The sequence below is a fragment of the Meriones unguiculatus genome, chromosome 4 (assembly GCF_030254825.1).
Source record: "Meriones unguiculatus strain TT.TT164.6M chromosome 4, Bangor_MerUng_6.1, whole genome shotgun sequence".
Taxonomy (NCBI): Eukaryota; Metazoa; Chordata; class Mammalia; order Rodentia; family Muridae; genus Meriones; species Meriones unguiculatus.
The window spans coordinates 141683225-141703360 of NC_083352.1; the positions used below are offsets into that span (position 1 = coordinate 141683225).

Here is a 20136-nt window from a genome sequence, read left to right on the forward strand (position 1 = left end):
TGAGGTTTTAAAAGTTCAAGCCAGATCCAGTGTCACTCCTTTTCTGCTTCCTTCAAGTCCAGATGTGGAACTCTCGGCTCCTTTTAGGGACCATGTCTGCCTGCATGCCACCGTGCTTCCCACCATGATGACAATGGACTAAACCTCTGAACTGCAAGCCAGGCTCAATTAAACGTTTTCTTTAGTAATAGTTACTGTGGTCATGGTGTCTTTTCACAGCAATAGAAATCCTAAGACAGCTATGGAAAACCAACGTTCTCCTCATTTCATCTCTGTCCCCATTAAAATAAAAAATAATATTGATTTTAATCCACTCTCCTTTTCTGGTTACTAAAGAAACCATTGTAGTTTTGTTTTCTTGTTTCACAAAAGCATCCAAAGGCTCGTGTGTAGTGCTTTTTTTTTTAATTCATTTTCAAACGCAAACTCACATGGATTGATTCTTCAGGTCCCTTCACTAGGACCCGACACATTATGAATTTCAAACAACCGTGCAGTGACATTAGACGGATTCTTGTGCTGCAGAGTCACTGGGTGCAGATAGCAGTGAAACATTCCCAAAACAATCACTAGACATGCAGAATGCCAGCCAGAAGCATGGGTCACTTTCAGGGGTCTTGCTGCAGGGAGCATGAGGTTGTATTTTGTGTGCACTGAAAACTGTGTAAGTAAGCCAGCTGAGGCCAAGGGAGTGAAGCACCCTGTTTCTTCTGACCTAAAGAGGTCTTCCAAAGGAAGTGTTTCCAGTTTCTAAATGTGAGGGCCACAGATTCCTTTCTACATGCTGTAGACTTACAAAGTCATGGAGTCAAAGCTAAGCCATCATGAGCATGAAAGCTGTCTATATAACCTACCCACCCACCCTTACTTACTCCCCAGCATGAACACAACAACCACCATTATACCCAAAAACCCCAAGACCTGCCTGCCTTCCCTGGGTTTAAGCATGGACACAGGCCAGGCAAGCCTCAGGTTCCCAGACCTATTGGAGTGTAGCTATGTTGGTGGATCCTGTATACAGGTGAAAAGTGCCATTGTCGTTCCAGTTGTGAAGGGTAGGACCTGGAGGCAGTCTGCCTAAAGATCTCTAGCCCATGTGCTTGTATTGGGATCGATCTCTGGGGATCTGCACCTGGTTGGCAGTCATTTTATGGTGGATGTGGTAAATCACTAGTGTTATCACGATGACAAGGCCCAAGATGAGGCCCAGAATCAGGGGCAAGGTCTCTTCCAACTGCTCTCGCTCATCCACTGGACATTTATGCTCTGAAATGAGAAAGAAGAAAAGCGGTGAGCTCTAGTGAAAATATTCTGAAGGTCAGGCCCTCCTAGCAAAAGTAGGATAAAGGCAAAGGTGGAACAACCTCTTAGGAAAGCATTTTAGATTTACAGGTCACTTTTTTGTTCAGCTAACCTTAATATTTCTACATAATATAAACTAAGCATTGGTCAGTTTAGCAAGGCAGTAATCAGTTATTAGATTTCTGACAGCCATCAAAAAATCCAGGGAATTTATTTAATTTTAATTTACTTGAAGAATTTACTCAACTCTCGAATGTTTTGGAATTAAATATAACCACTCTCATTTTTATTACATTTTTTAACTTTTAATTGAAATCTAACATACACAGAATTACTTGCAAACACAATATATTCAAGAAGACTGAAAATAACTTGAAATAACTTGTGCTGGCAATGACTGGAACATGTGGAGCTCAACACTTGCTGAATATAGTAAAAACTGTCAAGCCGTTAAAGTGTTAAACTATCTGGTTAAACTGTTAAACTATTAAACAGTTTGTTGATCCCTTATAAAGAAAAATACACATCTGCCTTGGAACCCAACATTTCTTTCCCTATAACAATATCACCCAAAAAGAAAATATATGGATATGATAAGACTAAAAGGAAAATATCCATAAGAACTATTGAGAAAAATCAAATCTGGAACATCAAAATATTCATAATGGAATAAACTGCAGTATATTCATAAAATGTAATATTATTCAACAATAAAATATGGCTACAAATTAGAAAGTTAGTGAATTTCAGAATCCTTATGTTGAGTAAATATTGCCAGACACCAAAAAGTACAGATTATATCATCCCAATCCCTATGAAGTTCTTGAACAGGTAAAATTAAGCTCATGGTCCTAGAAACCTGAAAGGTATTCACACACAGGAGAAGGAATGCAAGAGAACTTTGGTTGTGATGAGAATGGTTTGTACTTTAATCAATGTCTGGATGTCAAGTATATGTAAAAATGCATTGAATTATGTACTATCAATTTTTCTGCACTTTAAAATGCACACACACTTTACAAGTTGAGCATTTAACATATGCAAGTTGGACTATAATTTTAAATAATGTATACCTTGGTGAATATTTACATTATAATAATCCATGTAGTCTGCATTTAGACTGAGAGAGAACATGCCAGCAACACTTCACAACTATGTTTTCACTATCTTAAAATCCAAAATTATGTAATAGCCCTGTGTCTCCAATCTTACCTAGAACAAAGGGAGAGAATCAAGAGCAGAAGGGGAAGGGCAGGAGAAAAGGAGGGAGGAAAGGTGGGAGAAGAGGAGGAAGAGAATGGGAAATTCTAGAAGCCCTTCTGATAGTCACACCTTGTAGATAACGAGGGGACCTTTCAACAAACTCTTGAGTCTTGTGTGCAATAACTCAAATTTTGCTATCTCTTCCAAAGGACTGAGGCTTCAAGTCAATATGTACCAGCAAACATTTGCTGAGTCACTACTATATGCTAGACTCTTCCTAAGTTCCTGTGATGTTATTGTCTTCTCTTCTCACCATACACAGGATAAGCAGAAGGAGCAGGGAAGCCTCCTGAGCCCTGGAAATCATTCCCCTCTAATAAGGACAAATGGGAAATTACACTCCAGTATACAGCTTCTAAACACTTTTCTGATTCCTTTTTTCTTTATTTATTTCTTTTAAGATACTTTCATTTTGTATATTAAGTCTGTCCTTGAACTCATAATCCTCCTGCTTCAGCCTCCTGGGATTAAAGGTGTACATTGGCACACCTAGATTATGGTCCTTAAATTAACATTCTGTTTTAAACACAAAGGTTATTACTAATGGAATGCCACAACAACTCCAAAAAAAAAAAAAAAGACATTATTTAACTTTTCTGCATAAGCAATGGAGGTATCACAGGGCTAAGCACTGTGCCCAGAGGTAGAGTAAGCCCTATTGGAAACAAACATACGGTCTCAACAGTGTAACTGCAGCATAGCTAAGGCAGAGAGAGGTGGGGGAAGAGGTAAGAATACTATTGTGGTTTTTCAAAATTTGTCTTCTGTTACTTTAGGAAAAATCTGAACTAAAGCCACTTGAAAGTGGAATATGAGATGAAATCAAGCTGTAGAAATGTCAAAAAGTGTAATAGGAAAGCCACCATAGAGGCATATAGATGTAATCCCAACACTTAAGAGGCAAAAATCAAGAGAATGTCAGCAAGTCTGGAGCGAGCCTGTGCTGCACAGTGAGACCATGTCTCAAAATAGCTAATCTCAGAAATTTTGTTTCAGTGATAAAATGCTTACACATAATAGTTTATTCTGTTCTCTATCATGTAAAGCCTATGACCCATTAAAGGACGTTTGATGAAAATGTGAACATCTAATCAGAATAGTGTTTATGAACAAAATAAAATAAAATAAAATGCATGGAAGGCTGAAAAGACAATCAAAATTCACCTATCAAAGTATTTTTTATTCATCTGAGATTCAACAATGTGTGTGCTTCGTTACTGATATATGCATGCTGGCTGTGATTTGGGATCCTTCATACTCTGGCTGGACTAGGCTTTAAATCACACAAAACACAGGCCTGTGTATTTGGTACATATTAGGGAAAGATGAACAGCAACTCAGTGACTTGGGAAACAGATCAGACAATACAGAAAACATCTGATGCCAGCTGCACAGCCAACTAGACTCCGTTCATCTTAACACTGTACCCCCAGATCAGGTTCTGATTGGTGGTTGTGGCCTTTGTTTCTTGTATTGCATTTTAAATCTGTATACACCATCTGGAAACATTATATTTTTCATTGTGCCCCAGTGGAGCACTACTAGGACAGGCAAGATGTCAAACTGGGGCTCTCCTAACTTCCAGACTGTTTCTGAATGAATAGAAGGATCACCTTTGTGTAGCCGGGAATCCCTCTGCTGTCTGACATTGCTAGATGTTGCTAGAGATAAGGATTATCCTCTTTTACATTGTGTGTGGGCTGTCTCTGCTCTCGAGTTTTGTTCACTGAGAAACTATTAGCGTGAATGGCAGGTTCATCAAGACTTAAGTATTATATACGAAAAAATAGTAAAAGTAATGATTATTGGCTGAATCTTTGTGCTGGGATCACAGCATGTGCTGTATACACCATTTCTCACTAGACAGGAAGGGTGCATACATGCCTCCAATAAGTATAACAGACATGCACATGGTCCACCCATTCTCCCCTTGGTCTTCACCACACCAACACAATCCAATGGGCTTTAATTGCAAGGCAGGTCAAAAATTCCAGGAAATTGATGCCCTTAAAACAGCGGTCAGTAATGGATGGCATTGGTGAGTGTGTGGCCAGAACTCTATGGCATGCCACACCTTGGCTCCAAAAGACAGTGACTGTACATGGAATTCTATGACTGATTGAATGGCAATGTGCTCAGGTTCCACATATAAGCCTTCAACACAATCCTTAGTGGTGTGCACTGGAATCACCTCCCTCTGGATGCTTACTCTAGAGGTATTGACATGCAGTAATCCATGATAGCAAAGGGAATAATTCCACACTGAGGAATAATATGTCAAACACAAGCCTACATGTTCTGGAATCTGCAGACCATCAAAATGCTTATGACAAGGCATCTCACCAAGGCCTTCTTTCATGGGTGTGGCATAGAAGAAAGTAAAGAGGCTCGTCTCCAGTACAGCATTAGCTCCTACATGCACCGTCTTTCAGTCCAGTGGTTAGAAAAATGAAAAAAAAAATGCTCAGAGAGTCAGTGGTGCAGAGTTCAAGATTAGTACCTTTATCTAGCAAGTGAAACACCCTGAGCTCAATTTTTAGCACAGGACATTGAAAGTAAAGAAAAAGGCAAAAACCAAAGTGTAAATGCTCATGAATTCAGGGTTTTCTGGACCTCTTATACTCCTGTGTATGTGAGGATCTTAGTATCCTTTGTTTGACAGTTTTTCCCAATCTACTTGTGACCTGTTTTAAATATCTATAAATGTGAGTTTCTAATAAAGGAGACCAGAGACAAACTTTATGCTCTATTGAGTTTTTCTGACATTACATGCCAAATTTTTCTTTCATCCAAGCCATTAAAATAGCCAGAATGGTTCACTCCTCCCAGTGAAGAATCTCCTATGCCATCAGCCAGAAATCCTCTAGATCCTCAAGAGGTTATACTATGAATTAATTGCAGAAGGACAAGTTAATTAACCCCAGCTGAGAAAGACAGGGTGCTTTGAACAGCAGGTGACAGCATAAAGTGTGTTTGGTATACAAATGAGCCAAATGTGCCCTCTCCATTGTTTGTTTATTTCTTCATTGCAGGCTGAGACCCTTTAGCTCAAAAGCCTACTGATGCTAAACTCAAGTTTTTATGAACCCAATTATTTTCAAAACAACCCAAGTAGGCAAATGTTTAGCCAATTTGGTGCCTGCTTTTTTGTATAGCCCTAGAAACCTCACTCAATGGCTGTTGCCTATTGATAAGGAAGGGCCTTGTAGTTATAAGGCCACAAACCATGGCAGCCTCTACAGACTCAGTCACACAGAGGAATCTCCAAATTCCTCTCACTCTTGTTTTTAGTTGCTTACTGTTTTTTACTAAGAAATATAACAGTTACTATTTCTTCAGACCTATAAAAATATCATTTCAGTGAATGCATGATCAATCCCTTTTTAGAAGGTAATTGTAAATTTAATCATATACCATCTCTTAATAGTTGAGTAATTTGAATAACAAAACTATAGTACATTGAAATGAGTGTGTCATAAATTAAAATTAAATATATAAGCAAAAATAAAATATTTAACTAAACTACAATGAGCTTCCATATTTTCTGAAAATGCCCTGAAAACTGCTTAGATATGAGAACTTCATCAGCCTTAAAAGAAGTCCAGAAACTATTTAATTTGATATTGTAAAATCTTTGAATTACAAAAAAAAAATATTTATCTGTCAAAACTTGTTTTGGACATCATCATTTCTAATGCATTACCAATATTGCTGATATTATTTTGTAGGCCATGTTATCAGTACATCTCGCAGTATGTCATCTACCACCCAAAACAAATGAAAATTGGTCTCACTGCTTTAAACAGCAGTAAACGTTGGCTTTTGTTTAGATATTCATGAGAATTTTTTTTTCTTTTTTTTTTTTTTTTCAATGCAGTTTATTCAGGAACCTTGAACAATCCTCAGACCCTGGGGAAAGCCAGCCCACAGCTTAAATAGCCTCTGGGTAGCCAACCCAGGCGTGCCACGTGGGCAATGCAGATAGGTCCACATACATGGAAGCAAGCCAGATCCTCAGCCTTAGCCAAATGTGGAATTGTTCGTGACAGAGAGCACTCACCATCGGGAAGGTGGAAGGCAGAAACCAGCTCCATCTTTAAGGCATAGCATTCCGCAGCTCTCTACAGTTCCCCCTTTTTGTTTTAGACGCATCAGGCAAGAGTAGAGGTCTGATCTCTGATATTAGAAATAAATTGGGACTTTGTACCGATGTTCATTTAGGTGTCATCCACCCAAAGAGCATCAGACCCGTCCAATACCTTTTTCTCAGAGGCGGGACCTGGGGCATCAACCCGCATGCAACCAGACATGCTCTTCTCTGGGTCGAAAGCGGCTGACCCTGAGTGCAGTGCTTAGCCTCGCATCCTGAGCGTAACATTTTAGCTTTTTATGGTATCCAACCATGCTTGGGGAGAATGTCCTGCTTCAATGGCTGTAAAGAACTGACGCAGGATGTTCCAACAAGGGGGTTAAGGCTTCTCATAATATTTCCTATAAGCCCACACCTGTTTGTTTATATCCCCCATTTTTATTCATTATTAGCCAGATAGAGCCAAGTAATTGTGGTAATGATACTTGCTTTTTTGCCCAATGCTGGAATGCTAGTAAATTTAGGTATGCCCTGGTTACTCGCATGCCTCACTGGGTGCCTGTACCCGTTGATGCCCCTCACGCTATGACTCTCTTCAGACAGAAAAGGGATCTTGGAACTACAGCCACCATTGTTACTACCATCTCATTGGCGGCTGTTGGAGCTACCACCGGGGCATTAGCCATGAGTCATACTGGGCAGACTGCTCAGACCCTGAACAATCATTTAGCCAATGTAGCTCATGCCTTAGTTGTACATAAAGGAATTAATGCTCAACTAAAAGGAAGCTTGATGGTGGTCAATCAGAGGATTGACCTCGTGCAGGAGCAAATTGATACCCTATGGCAAATCGCTCAATTTGGCTGTCAATGAAAATATGCTGGACTTTGAGTCACTAGCATATAACATGAGAATTTTTCCTGTGCTGCAAATCTGTCTAAACAATTGTCGAGCTATATTTTAGGTAATTGGACTGGAGAATTCGATACTACGATGGAGCAGCTGAGAGTGGCCATTGTCACAGTAAATTCTACCAGAGTGGACGCAGGACTAGCCACAGGATTATCATCATGGATTGCTGCAGCCATGAATCATCTGAAGGAATGGGCGGGCATGGGAGCGTTAGCAGGCCTTCTGGTGTTGGTCTCCTTGGTTTGCCTGTGGTATATATGCAAGATTAGAGTCTCACAACAGTGTGATGCAGCCATGATCATTCAGGCCTTTACAGCCATTCATGAGAATTTTTATGCTTTATCTAAAGCATTTGTCTATATCCCCTCATACAGCTTGCACTGCTCCTACACTGCTGAACAGTCACTAGGCACAGGACCCCCTTTCCTCCAGGAAGTCCCTAACCTTTCTCTCCTCTCCAAATGTCTTCAAATTATGACTCTCCCTCTGTACTATGGAGAGCTTCCCATCTTCTATAACCCCTACCAATCCCCACCCACCAAAGCTTGCTCTGTGTCTCTGCCTCTAATCCTTCAAACCCTTAAAGGATTCTGTAAATCAACACATCACCTGGAGCTTGATGTGTGGGGCCCCATCTCAGGGCTAGAGAAGCAGACTGCTTGTTAATGTCACAACTGTGTTTTCTGCCATTCAAACTCACTATGATAATTAAAATTAAGATCAAAACTATCACTAAATCCAATGCATTTAAAGGGAAATGTGTGATAAAGATGTCAACCCTCATCTGGCTGCTCTCAGCCCCAGTGGTTGTCCACTTAACCATTTTACTGACCTTTCTTTGTTTATCTCATACCATAGGCTAAGTGGGCAGCTGTGAAGAATGTCAGATAAAACCTCCTGACACAAGAAATGAACTTTTCACAACATCCCCCTGGACATTTTCAAACATGCATAATACACATAAATATGAACACACACATCTGAAAGTGCATACAAGAGCTATAGTGGCTATGTAGGCATATAACCAGACATCCTCTCATCTGGCAGGTACAGTCCACTCACAGACACATAAACACAAAACACCTGGGAGTCCCAGTGTTACAACCTCAAAAGGCAACCCAAAGGACTCTTTCCAATTCCATTAAGTGGCAAACAACAATCTTTCAAGACAGTGGTGGGCAGATGTTATAAAGCATAGACAGGAGGAGTCAGGAACAAAAGAATATATTCCACACAAAGGCACAAGAATTATTCTGAATAAGGCCTGCCTCCTCCCAAGAGCACTAAAACCTGAGCTTGGGGCACTATACAGGTGAGAACATCAAAATTACTAGCTAGAAATGCCTGGGTAATATTTCAATTTGCCTGTGCCTATTCTGTCTCTATTCAAAAAAATATGCGTGCTTATAGTCTCTATGTGTGATGAGTAATCTTAACCATCTACTACCTTGAAATGGATACAAACTGTTTGTAACTAATTCTCTGTGATGAATTTCACTGATTTTTCAATGAAGTAGTTCTATTCTTTATCCAGCAGTTGTTTGTATATAAATTTAAACATATATCATATATGATTAAAAACAATTTAGAAATAATCTAGAATATATTTGAGTGGGATAGTGGTGAAATCAACCAGTAAAATCAACAATTATAACACCAGAAGTGGCAAGAAACAAAGGAGAGCCAGCCAGTAATGACTGATGAGCAGACAGCAAAAGCCACTAAAAGTTCTCACTAGAACTTAAATGTGCCTGTGGTAATAACCATGTGGAAGGATACTACATGGTCCAGTATTCTTGTAAAGAGTTTCTGGGTCATCAACAACCATACTATGTCATATTATACGTAATTCATATATACACATTCATGTTCATATATGCATTAAAATACATATTTTCAGTGTAAGAAAGACAGTGCTACATTTTATAAATACTCCTATAATAAGTAAATATTTAAAATTTTGAGATCCTGACCTCTACAGCTTAGTTTCCACTCCTAAAATATACACATATACAAGACTCTGTCAATTGAATATCAGCACATCTATTTCATCAGTTACCTGGACATCTGAATTGATCTAGTGCTGTGTTGGATATTAATATATACAAGATGAATAATAACCAGCCTAGGTGAATAACCGGTCCTGGACCCAGAATGTAGCAGCATGGTAAAGCATTAAGATGAGAACCTGATTCCCATCCAAAAGCATCACAGAAAAGAGAAAGGGAGAGAGTGGGTGGGGGTAAGAGAAGGAAAGAAATAGAAGAAAGGAGGAGGTGGAGGAAAAGGAGAAAGAGGAGGAGAAGAAAGAGAAGCAGGAGGAGATACACAAAAGAATCTGGCCTTTCTCTCAAGGAAAATTTTACCATCTCAATTCTCAAATGCTTTGGGGATAATTATCCAAGGTTAATAGAAGCATTTTGTAGGTTATAGATTATGCAGTAGCTTCACTGGGGTAAAAGAGGAATAGCTTGGGAAATAGTGGTAGGTAACTCTGATGGGGATCCTCCAACATTATGAACATTTAAATAATTCATTCTATTCACTTAGTAATCTCCAACCCAGTGGAAAGTACAAATAAAGTAATCAGAATCTGCCTATGGGAAATAAGCAGAATATCAAATTGCCTTTAAATAATTTCTCCCATAAAAGTGAAGAAAATAAAAAGGAGTAAAGGGGTGAGTAGGGGTGGGTATTGCAGAAAGTTGACACATTCACCTTATAACCTCTACATCCTGTGAAAATTGCCATGTCAGCTTAGAAGAAACTGCAGGCAAAAAACCATCCTGGTAGCCCAGTAAATCCCTATTCTAACCCATCTTTAAAATCAGCCCCCTTTCCTTTTCTTAGCACCATCCTAACCTACCTTCACTGAAGACGAAATCAGAAATGATGTCAAAGGGTTGGATGTGCACAGCAGACAGGATCATGGTGACAGTTTTCTGAGGATCACTGGAGGCCAGAGAAATGGTCTGTTGAGCCTGGCACTCATAAGACATCCCAGCTGGGGTTACCAAGGCAGCGAGGTGATGAGAGTTGGCTGTGTGCTTCCCAGCTGCAGGAGAAGCAAAGCAGCACTTAGGTGGGATGCACCCTCATGGCTTCTAGCCTGGGAAGCTCTCTGCTCAGTCCAAAACCTATGCCTTCTATTGGTGTTGCATTCCCAGGGCTAGGGCTTCAGGAAAGACACCTTGTAGGATAAAGGACCATGTCTACCATTGACTTTGAGCTTGTCCTCATTAGACATTAGTTTGGAATTCCATTTTGGAAGAAGTGTGCTGCCTGAAAGCACACCCCTTTTGACTAAGGTCTCAGTCAGTGACTCCAAAGACAAGACAGTGACACAGGTCTCCACAGTTCCCATCCCATTTATTTCCTTTTCTGGCTCTAGGCTGCTGTTCTTTGAAAATCAAAAGCAGAGCCTAAATGTTGGAAGGTCTTGCCTTGTTTCAAGTGAGACAGTAAATTTTGCTTTAAAAAAAATACTTGTAAATGTATTTTTGTTCTTTGATAGTGCTTGCAGATAGGCACATTGCACCTTCAGTTATGAGCATTCTTCTAGCTGGGATGTTTTTGGAAGTCCTGGGTGAGAATGGACAGGGAAAAGAAATGAATTAAGAGGCAAGATACAAAACCTGCCCTGAGGTGATTGCAATTAAAGCCCCAGAGAACTATACCAGTGCTCACAGAAAGATCCTGCAGGCCACCCAACCCTGTCAGTGTCCTCCTGTGTTTTTGTTTTTGTTTATTTTGTTGTCTTTTTCTTAACACATGAGAGCAAATCAATCCATGATACAGAAAAAAAAAAAAGAATAATAGCAAAACTCATTGGTGCCCCTTTTCAGAGGAATGTCATTTTTCAGCTTGAGTCTCAAGGATCTTTGACCCAGGCTTTCCTGAGGATGCAGAGGTGTTCCCACCTCTTTGACCCTGGAAACCACGCAGGCCCAAAATCCTAGAGCTCCTTTTCCAAGACCCAAAAGCAGAGTGTATGTTTCTGGCTTGCCCCTTGCTCCTGTGCCCCACTGGACTACTCACCACTCACTGCACCTTTAAAGTGTGTCTTCTCCAAGGAATCATAGACAAACTGCACCTTGCTCAGCCTCCAAGTCGCCTCTGATCCTTTGGAAGTGTTGTGACTTTCCTGCCAAGATGGGGAAGCTCCTATGAACCGCTCCAACTGCTTTATATGGGCAAGCCCAGAGGCCACTACCACGAGCACCCACGCGGGCTCCACCATCCCTCTACGCTCCCCGCACCGAATTACCTTTACAAAGAGCATTTTGAGTGTGTAGGCATGATCTACCCAGAACACCTGCAGCTCCGACTCGTTGTGGCCACAGCGGCCCTTCACCTCAGCTCCCCTGGTCAAGGAGATCTCAGCCTGCTCTGTGATCAGCTGGGAACACACACGCCCCGCGCCCCCTCAGCTTGCCGGGCCCTGGCGCGGATCGGGAAGGGCTGCGCGTCCAAACTCTAGCTTGCAGGTTTGGGCGCTCCTGTGCCCTCGCGCTCCGGGGTCCAGGAACATGCGGGTAGAATCTTACGTGCACACCCATCCAGGAGGGGAGCAGAGAGGGGGGTTACTTTTAAAGCAGGCAGGGCGAGCAGAAGGCGTTGCAAGCCGGAACCCACATGCAGCATTCGGGAACAGCCTGCAGGGGATTAGGGGGGAAGAGGCAGGCGACTGAGGTCTGGGCAGACCTGGAGGAAAGGTACTCTTTAGCCCTGCAGCCCTGGGAGCAAGCTGGGGAGGAAGAAGATTCCTTACATCCACATAATTGCTGGCCCACACATCATAAGGTACAATAAATTTGGCTGCAAACTCTGCCATGAGACACGTCGTCCCATTTTCCCGCACCACAAATATGTCTTTCTCTGGGTTCGTGGAAAGGCCGGAAAGATTTTCCACTTCTTGTTCTGCCACGGTTCGGGCCATTGCATCTGCGGAACAAGCAAAGCAATCCCCTCGCTTTCGGTCTCAGCGAGCCCGCGGCTTTAGGACATCAGACCCGGTTCTCTGCAGGCTTTGTAGTGGCAAAGTTCCCTGTTTGAAGCTGTGTGCTCCGCAAGCCATTTCCCTAGCACAGCGCTAGCAAACTCAAATTCACTGCCTCTGCTTTATAATGAAAACAGAATAGAAAATAAAATTAAATCCTTACTTACAATACGACTGGGCTTTTAAAAAAGAAAATGCCCTGCGGTGGGGGGGGGGGAGCAAAGTCTTGACAGTGCTGTGCCCCCCCCCACCACCACCACCACCACCATGAGTCCGGTCTGTCTAGCGCTCTGTCTGGGTGATGCCGCACAGGTGTGTAGGTCTCCGGAGTTTTCTGACACGGGTGGGCCATTCCCATCACCAGCCCCAAATAACCACAAAGCATAAAGACCAGTTTTAAACCTAATTCGAGTCTCGCAGAGTGCATCCTGTACTCCTGGTCCCCAGACGCTACTCACGGAAGAGCATTAGAAGAATCCGAAGTATGTCTCCGCTGAGAAGGGCTCTTCCTCGGAGATCCATGCTCGCAGTTGCCGTGAACCAAGCAGATGTGTTTCTGCTGCAAAGTCCGCACCAGGAGGAAATCCCTCAAAGTGGTCGGTAGAGTGAGCTAAGGGCGGGGGCGGACAGGGAGGAGCGAGCGCTCGGGTCAGTCCCGTGCTGTAGCCCTCCCGCGGCACACTGCAGAGGAAGGGCCCAGGATGCAGGAGCTGTCCACGCCAAAAGTGCTGGAAATAATGAGGTTGTGTTTCAGGATTTTTAATTTGGCTTGTTTAGAGGGCCAATAGGGTTGAGGTGATGTGGGGGAGGAAATTTCTACCCAGGTCTGTTTTCTTTTCTGCAATGGTATCTGCAAAGATGAGTCTTTCCTACGAAACTTAATGCCACCCTCGGACTTACTAAACCCTCCCACCAGGTACAGTCAATATGTACTGTAGCTACAACGCTACCAGAGCCCTGAAAGAAACCCATAAAGCTCAGATTGTGCGTAATTTTGAGAAGGAGGGTAGGCAGGAACCGAGAAGGAAAATGCTATGGCAACAGTTTCCGGCTTTCAGAGACATCCTTTCTTTCTGCTCAAGAGCTGCTGAGTCTGAAGTTAAAATGACACCTCCTCAAAAGGGGCTCCACACAGTGCAGCCTATCCCTGTGGACCAAGCAGCCCGTGAGTCCCACTCTCTGAGTGCATGTGGCCTGTGCTAACCTCATGCAAATAGTTCTGATCATTCTGTTAAGAGCGTTTCAAATAAACCTGAAGCTTGTATGCATGCAGGATTATCTAGGGTCTTGTAGGACAGAAAATTTGGAACTATACTGTATATGAAGACCTGTAGTTATGTAACGAAAACTCACGGTATTACTCTAAAGCTTCTAAGTGGAGCAGAAAGGCAAACATTACTAGATAATTCCCATGTTTGCATTTTGGTAGTTCGCTGATTTTTTTTTTTTAATTCTTGCTCTATAAATCAGAATGCACCACTGTTGGAGTAGACATAGTGCCCTCATTAATTGCAATGATATTTTAAATAGTTCTTTTATTAGCGGATATTGTGTTAGGTCAATAAATAATAATCGCCTTAAACATAATGTCATAGCCAATGTCGTGTTGGAGGGCAAACTGCAAAGCATTTTTACCTATGTTGTCAGTTTGAATTTCCCCATGACTCTGGAAGCTGAGCAAGGTTATTGTTATACCTACCCCAAGGTGAAACATTGAGAAATTAAATGACCTTCTCAAATGTCATATGACCAGTTAGAATTAAAATAGAAAAAAATCACATTTTAACTTTATAGGGATCATATTAATTTATCTTTATATAATACTTTGACTCCAAAACATAGTACATTGTGACTGCCATTACAAATCTTTATTAAATGACAGACAAGCTGAAACATAAAATATCAACCATCACATTCTTGACATGTATGAAGTGCTGATTTAAGTATAGACATATTCTGACATAGTATTTGCTTCAAACTGTCAATATAATTCTCAGCATGCAATCTTTTTAAATCCTATATGAAAAAATAGAACACTAGCAACTCATAAGGTGAGTTATAAAGTAATACTTGAAGTAATACTGTGGCATTATATCTTTTTGTATATATCTGCATTCTGGAATTTCATCAAAAAATTCACAACAATCAGATATAAATGACTACATAAACAAAATGGAGACAAAATTGTGATTACTATGATTTCTTATCATATATATAAAACATATATCTTTTGTTATGTTAGCAATGATTATATAATACTTATTTTTCATGTGGTACTGTAAAACTTATAAAGGAAGGACATATTCATCCTCTGTGTATGTGTATTTCCATCTGTCTGTCTTTCCCTGTGTCTCCCTCTCTCCCTCTCCCTTCCCTCCTCTCTCTCCTACTTTAATAAGGAAAGAAAAGGTAGATTTCCAATTCGGATGTATTATGTACATTTGTGACCTTCTACAGGATTTTGTTTTTCTTCTCTAAAAAATTGCTGTAACATTTAAGGCAGTGTTTCTCAACCTTCCTAATGCTGTGACCCTTCATGGTTGGAGACCCCCAACCATGAAGTTATTTTTATTGTTACTTCATAACTGTGTACTATGAATAGCAGTGTAAATATCTGACTTTTCTGATGGTCTTAGGTGACCCTTGTCACCTATGAATTGAGAACCACTGACTTAAGGGATGGCTGATTAGGTCAATTGAGACACTGAATTTAAACATAATCAAAATCAAATACACATTGAAGCCATCCATAACTTTAGCTGAGTACTAACCACTTGCATTGTACATAATGAGATAAACAAAAGCAGGAGAATTGCGTGTAAAAAGATTTATGGTGGTTTTTTTCATAGTACATTATTGCAGCTATCATTAACTTATGAGTTTTTGAAAGGGCAACTAAATTCATTCATGATAGCCTATTTGCATAAGATAGTATATGGGTAATAGTTTGACCAACGATTTTAACTATTTTGCATGATTCATGCAATTGTGTTTCTTCAACAATTGTTTCTTTCCATTCTTTTTCATTCCTGATAAAAATGATTCTTTATTGACATGAAAGAGTACTAAGCAACTTGAAAGAAAAAAATGGGTAAGGCAATATTATTCTTTCTTTCTGGAAGTATTATCTTCAAAGATCAATTAATACAATATGTTTGTGTGTGTGCACACAAGCTTAATCTTAAACACAGTTTACACCTGTAAATATCTATTAAGTCATTCAACTTATCACCTATGACTCTTATTTGCAATGCAAATTGGATTATTAAATCTGCAACTTGCATCCATACTTAATTTAATAACTGTCTAATCATCTTGAAGAAGATATATTCAGGCCTTCACAGAATCAGAAAGTGATGAAAATTTTAGCAATAAATCATACTCTGGATATTGACAAATGGGGCTGAAAAGATGGCTTAGTTGTTAATAGTGTTGGCTGCTCTTCTAAAGGGTCCACTTCAATTCCCAGCACCCACATGGCAGTTTACAACCATCTGTGACTCTAGTTCCAAGTGACAGGGTGCCATTTTCTGGCTTCTGTGGTATATATATAGTACACAGATATTCATGCAGACAAAACATTTGTACACATAAATAAAGATATTAACAAAGATCTCCAGAATAGATTTGATCCATTTCTCATACCTGGAGTGTGAAAACATAGAAGTGGTGTAGTATTGATTTCTCATCATAGCTACTGTTGGCCAACACGAGTATAACTCAATACAGTGGGTTTATGATTTCCAGTAGATCCTATGAGTCCTACAGTGGACTCACTCCAGTTCATATACTCACCAAAGGCATTAGTTTTGTGACTCTCATATTATCTGATGATCACTTTATTATACAAGTGATGGAAGTGCCTTATATAGAACATCCAGCTTAGGTGGGAGAATGTAAGATTACTTATGAAACTGTAGTGCTTTGTTTATTGTTTCTCTGGCAATTTATATACATACATATGTAAAACAATGGCATCTACAAAACTGGATCCAAATAAAATTAAACTTTTCAAGTTGGTGCATTTCTACAACCAACTTGAATAGAATCAAGACAAAGATTATAAAAATCAAGAAATGTTACTTATTATAAAGTCATGTTCCTGTACTTCACAAAGAAAAGGCTAGGCTTTGTTCCAGATAAAATTTGGGTACTGAGATTTCTATCCACTTCACAGTGTAGTATAAACATGATACTGCTGTACAATACCAATGCCAAAGCAGCCAAGTGCATAAAAGCAGGATAATTCAGCTATAATAAACTAGACTCACACACACACTCTCACCCAAGCCTTCCCATTGTTTAGCTCACTCCAGAACAACCATCTCATTTCATCAAACATTATATATCTCAAGTCCTTTCTAGAATATAAAACAATTGAAGATAAAGGTGGAAATATATGTTTTCATCAGAATATTTGTGCATATGCTGTCAAATGCTATGCTATGCTATTTAGAAAGAATCTGGACATTGAGATTGGATTTCTGATGCAGTAAACCTTCCTGGGCTTGGTGTAATTGCGTTTATCCTATTATTTTTGTCCCTCCCACATTTATTCAGCAAGAGCTCTTTCTACAAAGAGGGTAATCAATGAAAGAAACAACCAAAATAATATCTTTTCATTGGCTTTGTTTATGGCAAACCCCAAAGAAATATCATGTATGAATTCATTTTTTAAAATGGCTTCACCATGGAGGGTTGAAGAGACATGAGTATGCAAACCTTAGTAGTGAACTAATGCAAAGAAACAATTTCCATCTTTGTACCAGTCATTGGATAAGTGTTTTGGTTAGGTTTTAATTAATCAGGCAGGGCTTCGGGTACTACCATCTCCAATGTGTAAGGTCTTAGGCCACGGAGCACAGTTGAACTGTTTCTTAGCAGCAAGGAAAACTGATAAATTGGGGCAAAGTTAAAACAAGAGTCACAGGAGTTTGTTGTTTCATCCTTTAAGCTGACTCTCCAAGAAATAGCTACACTACAGACCTAAATAACATTAAACAGTCTAAGAATCACTTAAAATGATTTGTTACCTGGCTTCTGAGATCGTTTATGTACTTAAAATCTCTTTTAAGAGGTGTCAGTCCCTGAGGAAGTCAGTCATTTTAGTTACTTTTTTAATTGTCTAGCTGAAAATATTTTCATATTACCATAAAGCTAGATTAGGGTCAATAATGGCATTTGGAGGAAGGATGAGAGTGTAAAGGAGAGGGTTTAGTGCTCTGGTAGAAGTCATTCAAGGCAGGCAGCTGGTGTGCCCTGAAATGCCCAGCTCCCAGCTACTACATGTTTGAGGCCTTTTCTATGACTGTTCTTGTGAAAACGTTGCACCCTGTTCTAGTAATGACAACAACAAAAGCTGAAAAAAAGAAGGCAAACCTTTCCAAAGGAATGACGATGGTACATAATACCTGCATCTATGACTTTAAGTGGGGGAAATAAACTGAGAAATGTCTGTAAAAATACTGAGAATTGGTGGTTTTGTTTTGTTTTTTTTTTTTTTTAAGTATGACAGGAGAATGTACTAAGTATGAGTATGGAACCTAGAAACCTCACAAAGCTAGGAGAGTCTAGTTCAGGATTCAGTATCCTTTGACTAGAAGCTGCACCTATGAGCAGGTTCCCTGTGAAATTTAAGCCTGACAGCTTCTGCCACATAAAGGGAGAGAGATACAAGTATTGTATCATGTATGTGTATATATAGGTACTATATCATATATACTAGAGCATATATAGTATACATCATAAATAATATTATATACACGTATCATATATAATATTAAGACACCTAGTATTCTTGATGTCTTTACCCTAAGCAGATAAAATCCTGAGCCTAGGAAATATCTTGGCTCCTAGAACTGTGCTGCTGGCCTCTCTACAATCCTTTACGTCCCGGGAATACTTGTGAAACTAATAGAGCTGGGAAAATAGGGAATGAGCCCTGTTAGCTCTTTGCTCTCTGGTCTCTCCAGTTCCTTTTCCGCTTAGGGCTGGTTGACTGGAGCCAGAAAAAGCCTTAAAGTATTGAAGAGGGAAAGAGATCAAGTTACAAAGATTTCACTTCTTTCCTTCCCCACTCTAAACCGCCAGCTCAGCGTTCTCACCTCAAAGAAACTGCCCCAAGTGCCATTCAGCTCCAGGTAAGAACTCCCGTGTCAAGAGTGCGTGAGATCCTGGCGGCGCTTAGATTTTTGCAGCCCTTCCTGGCTCCAATGGTCTCAAAACAGACAATGCCTTCTGCTCAGAGAGGCAGAGAGGTCCTACAAGCACGCTGGGAGCCTGAGGATGGGGGTGGGGAGACTCAGAGTCAGGTGGCCTGAGGTTAGGTTTTGCACTGTTTCACCCCTTCTTTTCTCGAAATAGTAGAAGTAGGAGGTGAAGTGAAAGGCATTCCAACCAGAATTAAAATCCAGTCTTCGACTTGAAGTAGCGTGTCCGGAGACAAACCAGGGACCAGCCTTTAATCAAAGTCTCCAGCTCAAAGGAAAAGCCTGAGCTCAGAGACTGCCGAGCCCCCGAGGGATCTGGCTCCGACTGGCTGGTCTCTGCACAATCTCTCTCCTGATGTGCCTCCCTGCGCTACAGCGGGATCTGGCAGCCGCGCTCCTTCGGACCCATCAAGCAGCAACGGGTCCATCCCGACACGCCCCTTCTCCACTGATTGAAGCAGATTATGACTCCAGGCACTCGCACTTTACATACACCAAGGAGTCATTCTCCGTATATCCTGGAATTTTTATAAATAAAATTGTATACATGGCTACAAAAACATTACGTTTTGATTTGCTTTCCCCTATGTGTTTAGTGCTACTTTGATTTTTTTTTCTGAATTTAAAAGCAAAGTTAATAACTTCTCAACCCTGCCCCAAACTGTGAGACTCCCCAAGACCTCTGCCACGAGAACTGAGTCCGCCAAAGGTTTCTTCAGTCCTCCAGTACAGGATGAGCACCTCCCGGTGCAGTCTCCAGACCCAAATCTATTTTCTCCCCCAGAATTTTCCTTGCCGGCCACACTCTTGGTGAAAAGCCTAATCTGTGGGTGCTTGGATCCCAGATCAACTAAACCACAGCCAGCTAAGAGCACCAAGCAGGACATACGGAAGTCCAGGTCCGGAGCCCCCGCGGCAGCTATTCCCCTGCTATTCCCAGGTGACTTTGGGAAAGCACACAGATGGGGCAACGCCTCCTGCCTGGAGCTCCCAGGCAGTGACACTCCTGGGAGATGTTGCTGATGGATCACCCCATTTCCCAATTTGATGAGGCGGAACCTGGCTGGGGAGGTTGGATCTGAGAGCAGGAGAGCTGAATTTCCCTGGGAGAACAGATACATATCCAAACTAAGCTTTGGTTTCTATTCTATGCATTTGAGTCTGTTAGCAAGGAAGCTTAGTGTGATGGATGTTGCCAGGGAAAACTGACACTGCACTTCCTCATAGGCATCCTCTGGTCCTTTCCTGGTCGAAGCTGTGAAAGGCCAGGCCTGGCTTTTCAGATGATAGGAAAGAGGCACAGGGGAAATAAAATCAGCAAAATCAAAGTAGAACAAATACCGTGAACTCTGAGTCTATCT

General features: G+C 40.9%; 1 protein-coding gene across 3 annotated transcripts; it reads right to left on the bottom strand.

Annotated features, from left to right (window-relative positions):
- Window positions 1-440: 440 nt before the first annotated feature.
- On the bottom strand, window positions 441-18705 carry Lamp5 (lysosomal associated membrane protein family member 5). 3 transcript variants are annotated; one of them, XM_060383205.1, is made up of 7 exons: window positions 18671-18705; window positions 13025-13294; window positions 12339-12511; window positions 11835-11966; window positions 11606-11711; window positions 10434-10622; window positions 441-1266 (listed from the first exon to the last, which is right to left on the bottom strand). In XM_060383205.1, exons 2-7 carry the CDS (start codon window positions 13086-13088, stop codon window positions 1088-1090), a joined length of 843 nt encoding a protein of 280 aa, XP_060239188.1. In that variant the 5' UTR covers window positions 13089-13294; window positions 18671-18705; the 3' UTR covers window positions 441-1087. The 3 variants fall into 3 exon arrangements, with proteins under 3 accessions (XP_060239188.1, XP_021519660.1, XP_021519661.1); XM_021663985.2 differs by lacking the exon at window positions 18671-18705 and having other exon boundaries at window positions 13025-13629; XM_021663986.2 differs by lacking the exons at window positions 11835-11966; window positions 18671-18705 and having other exon boundaries at window positions 13025-13414.
- Window positions 18706-20136: the final 1431 nt, after the last annotated feature.